The 3,971-nt window shown below is 48.4% G+C and overlaps 1 protein-coding gene across 1 annotated transcript in view; it reads right to left on the reverse strand.

Annotated features, from left to right (window-relative positions):
* Nucleotides 1-3,971, reverse strand: part of GLP2R (glucagon-like peptide 2 receptor) — a 26,925-nt gene that overhangs the window by 450 nt on the left and 22,504 nt on the right. The window contains exons 12-13 of the mRNA XM_010136966.1: nt 2,126-2,167; nt 2-28 (exon numbers count right to left, since the gene is read on the reverse strand). Coding sequence (XP_010135268.1) covers nt 2-28; nt 2,126-2,167 — 69 coding nt within the window. The remainder of the gene's footprint in view (nt 1; nt 29-2,125; nt 2,168-3,971) is intronic.

Genomic DNA, 3,971 nt, shown 5'->3' on the forward strand with positions numbered 1-3,971 from the left:
ACCACTGCTTCTGGAGCTCTGCTTTCACCTGAGGGAGAAAGAAAACTGTCTGTCCACGGTGAATTCTCGTGACCACCCTGCAGTCCACCTCCCCATGACAGTTGTAAAATGAGGGGGATCGTGGAAGTGCGGAGCTTCCTGCCCCGTTGGGGTGCACCTCGTGCCTGCAGAGGTCCTTGTGGGGTGGAATGAGGGTTCTTTACTACACCAGTCTCAAGAGCCCACCCTCTTCACTCTAACTTTGGGAAGTTTTTCCTGTCCCCTAAACCTTGGAGACACTGTGACTCTAGCGTGTGCGGGGGGAGCTCAAGTGACTTCGGCGTTTCCAGCCTGATAAAGCGAGGAGGAGGAAAGCCCAAGAGCTGTGGAAATGAGGACCAGGCAGCTTTGCCAAAGTGTTGTGTTTGGATATCTGGGTTGTTTTGTTAAGGCCTTTCATCTGGCAGCCTGCCTGAAATCCTCAGCGCTGAGTGTCCCGCTGCCTGCATCACCCCAGCCAGCGCTGCAGAGGGAGGGCAGGGTCCAGCCCCGCGCAGAGGAGCGGGACTTGTCCTTGCTGTAATCAGCGTCCCTTTGGCCCAAGAGCCTGGCTAGACCAGGAGACAGAAGACCAAAAGAGCAAAAAAAGGCTGGTGAGAGATGCTGGCAGTTCTGTGCCCTTTGCAAGTATTAGACCCATCCTCCTGGTGGCAGACAAGTGCCAGCTCTGCCTTTCATTCGAGTAGTTCCACAGTTGCTCCAAGTTTCCTTGTTAAATACCAGGAAGACTCGGCCTGTCCTTTGTGCCAAGCCCATCTTGTTCGTTTCACCGGTGCCTTTAAGAAGGTGTCCCACCTCACGTCCCCGTGCCCGCGCAGTGTCTACCAGGCCAGCTGGCCATGCCAGCCTCCCCAGAGCTACTGGCACTAGTGTGTTGCAGGTACTGGAGGTCTGTCCCTGGACCAAGTACCAGCAAAGCAGAGATTTGACTCACCACCAGTTAAGTGAGGTGAATTCCGCAGCCTACAGAGCATCATCTTCTGAGTCAGCCTGTAGCAAGTCAGGGTGAAAAGGCAAAGGCAGTGTGCAGCTGTGACGGTGACAAAGGCTCTGGGTTGTATGGGCAGGAGCATAGGCAGAGCCAGTAGATTGTTCCCCTTTACTCAGTCACTGGGGAGCTGCCCCTGAACACTGCACTAATCACAGGCCCCCAGGGCAAGAACTGCGTTGATAAGCTTGAACGTATCAGCAGAGATCAGGGCTGGAGCACTTGGGGAGAAGCTGAGTGAGTGGGGCTCCTTCATGCTGAAGGCCTGAATACTGCCCAGAGGAGCAGGAGATCTGCCAGTGAGGAGATCGTGGAGGAGATGGAGCCAGGCACTCTACAGAGGCGTTTGGCAGGGACAGAAAATAAACTGAAACAGGTAGGGGAAGTTATAACAGAATATATGTGTTTCCTCCTGAGTAAAGCACTGGAACAGAGGTCCAGAGCAGTGGTGGAACCTTTGTCCTTGGGGTGGTTTGAAGCTCAGCTAGGCAAACCCCTGAGCAATCTGGTGTGAAATCAGTCTTCACCCTGCCTTGGGCAGGAGGTTAGCTTCCTCTGCGGTCACCTCCCCGCGTACGAGCCATCACTGATTTGCCTAAATCCTGACCTGGATCAAATTGAACCCTCAGCTGTCAATTTTAGGGATGTCCTGAGCAGTGAATGCATATTTTATGTTATGTATGTTGTACGTTATATTTTCAACATGTTGCTGTCTAAGATTCTAAAGCGCCTCACGTGTGGTTGTTTCACATGGACGTTAGGGGTAAACTAAGAGGGAGTTTAGCCTGGCCAAGCAGGGAATCATGGAATCCAGCTGACTAAAGGAGTGGGGTTTAGGTGGCGGACCATAAGCCTCTGCCGGTATTTCTTCCACCCCAGGGCACCCATCCCTCCACAGTGCTGTAGCTCCAGTGGAAACAGCGTTTGAATCGCAAACCTCTGAGACATCTGGTGGTTCTCTTCGAACAAAACAATGATCCCAGTTCGAAAGAATGCGCTCCTGCTCTTGAATAACTAGCTGGTGTGTTCATCCTTCTCGGTGTCATTAATATATTTTACTAATCAACAGAAAACTTCTCTCATGGCATTGTCTCTTACCTCTCCGTTAGCAAAGCAATATAAAACTGCTACGAAAAATCCCTGTAAGAGAAAGACAGTAAGAGGAAAACGTTAGAGGTAAAGGAAATACCCGGAGCTTCACTTTAAAGATGACCTCAGAGTTAAAGCCGTAAGTATAAACAGCACTTCTTCATTTTCAAAAAGGGTATCAGTAGCCTAAATTTACTCATCATTGAAGAACCTATTAACTGGTTTTCCAGTGGTGCCTTAGCAAACGTAGGGCACATCTGGTGCAGATGCTGAGCAGCAGAGACCACACAGCCCAGTTTGATCTTCCAGGCTATATTCATTTTGCTACTACATAATGGTTTGGGGTTTTTCCGAACTGATGCTGTTACGGTGACAGTGCTGCTACTTCTAAACATGGTAAACCAAAAAAGTACAGCTTGGGGTCTTGTATTATCCAAGTGCTGGTTTGAATCTGTGAGTGAGACTACTGCGAGGGTGTGATCAGTGCTGGTTTGAGGGCACGGCTGTATTAAGTGTTACGGCTCTTTTGACTTGCCGTTTGAAATGGATATAAATAAACCCCTTTTCAAAATCAAATCCTGGAGATAAAACTCAAAAGAGCTTCCATGAATGCATCTCAGCCCAGCAGATAGGCAGATTTATTACCATTGCCCAAGGAAAGGAGTTTCTTTGGGATGTGTGAGCACAGCTATGACAGGAGTTCTGGTGAAGAGAAAGATACTGCCACCTACCAGTCCCCAGGCAATGTCTGTACCACAAGTCAAAAGGTGTGTAACAGCACGAAGTCCAGCTGACATCATTCAGTTATTTTCACACTTTTCCAGAACCGTTTGTTTTTCTCATACAAAATTCCCATACGCATCAGCTTCAATATTTTTCATTTTGTCTAGCATTAACCAACAGCATTGTGAGCCCTCTGTTGGTTTTCTAGCAGCACTGAAAGGTTTGGAGCCAGTAACCCCGTCAGCGTATCTGCAGTGGGTGTGGGAGACGATGGGTCTCTCTGCCTCACCAGCGAAAGGGGGCAGGAGGAACAGCAATCGCAACGGCTCGTCCCGTGTGTTTTACTTCCACTGTATTTCATGTTTCACCTGGATTATGGTCGCACGATGCAGGTGGTTTTGACATGTGGCTTACCAAGGTAACTTGTAAACAATCCTCTGCACCTGAATGATTTCACAGAAATATGAAAAAAGAAAACCCCACAAAATACTGGGGTCATCAGTGTTTCTAATGGGTGATATTTTGCTGTGGGGATAAATTTTAGCGTAGTAGTTACAGAAGAGTCAGAAGCCATGGAGACAGGTTCTGGTGGATAAATACAGATTTAATAGCTTAAAAAGCAGCTTTTTGTGCAGAACTGCTTCTGCACCTGGAGGTATTGCTCTTTTTTGGGTAGAAAGTGCAGGAAAATATCGCTGCCAGGTGGGTTTTTGTGTTCTGAGCATGAGATCTGAATTTGGCCCCTCAGGCACCACAAGAAGGATCTAAACCACATGGTGCTGCTAAGTCCTGTGGCTGCAAAGCCAGAAAGGTGGAAAGTCACCGGCGCAGGGGAGGACGCTCTGAGAACCGGTGGCACCTTTGCGCTGAACCTAAGCTTGTAAACCCCTGCCTGGGTTTAGTTCTCTGCTGCTGCAGGGTCAGAACCTGCAGTGACAGGTCGAAGCTCTGTAAAATCCTACCAGAAGGTAGAAAATTGAGTTGATTGTTCACATTCAATGTTCATTTTATACCCTGATTGCCTTAATACTTCCTCATATGAATTTTTTTTTCAATATATGGAACCTCATACTTGGAAATCTTTCCCGCATGCCATGACTTCCAAGGCAGATGTTTTTAAAGTGATCGCAGC

This window comes from Buceros rhinoceros, unplaced genomic scaffold (genome assembly GCF_000710305.1).
Source record: "Buceros rhinoceros silvestris isolate BGI_N320 unplaced genomic scaffold, ASM71030v1 scaffold17825, whole genome shotgun sequence".
Taxonomy (NCBI): Eukaryota; Metazoa; Chordata; class Aves; order Bucerotiformes; family Bucerotidae; genus Buceros; species Buceros rhinoceros.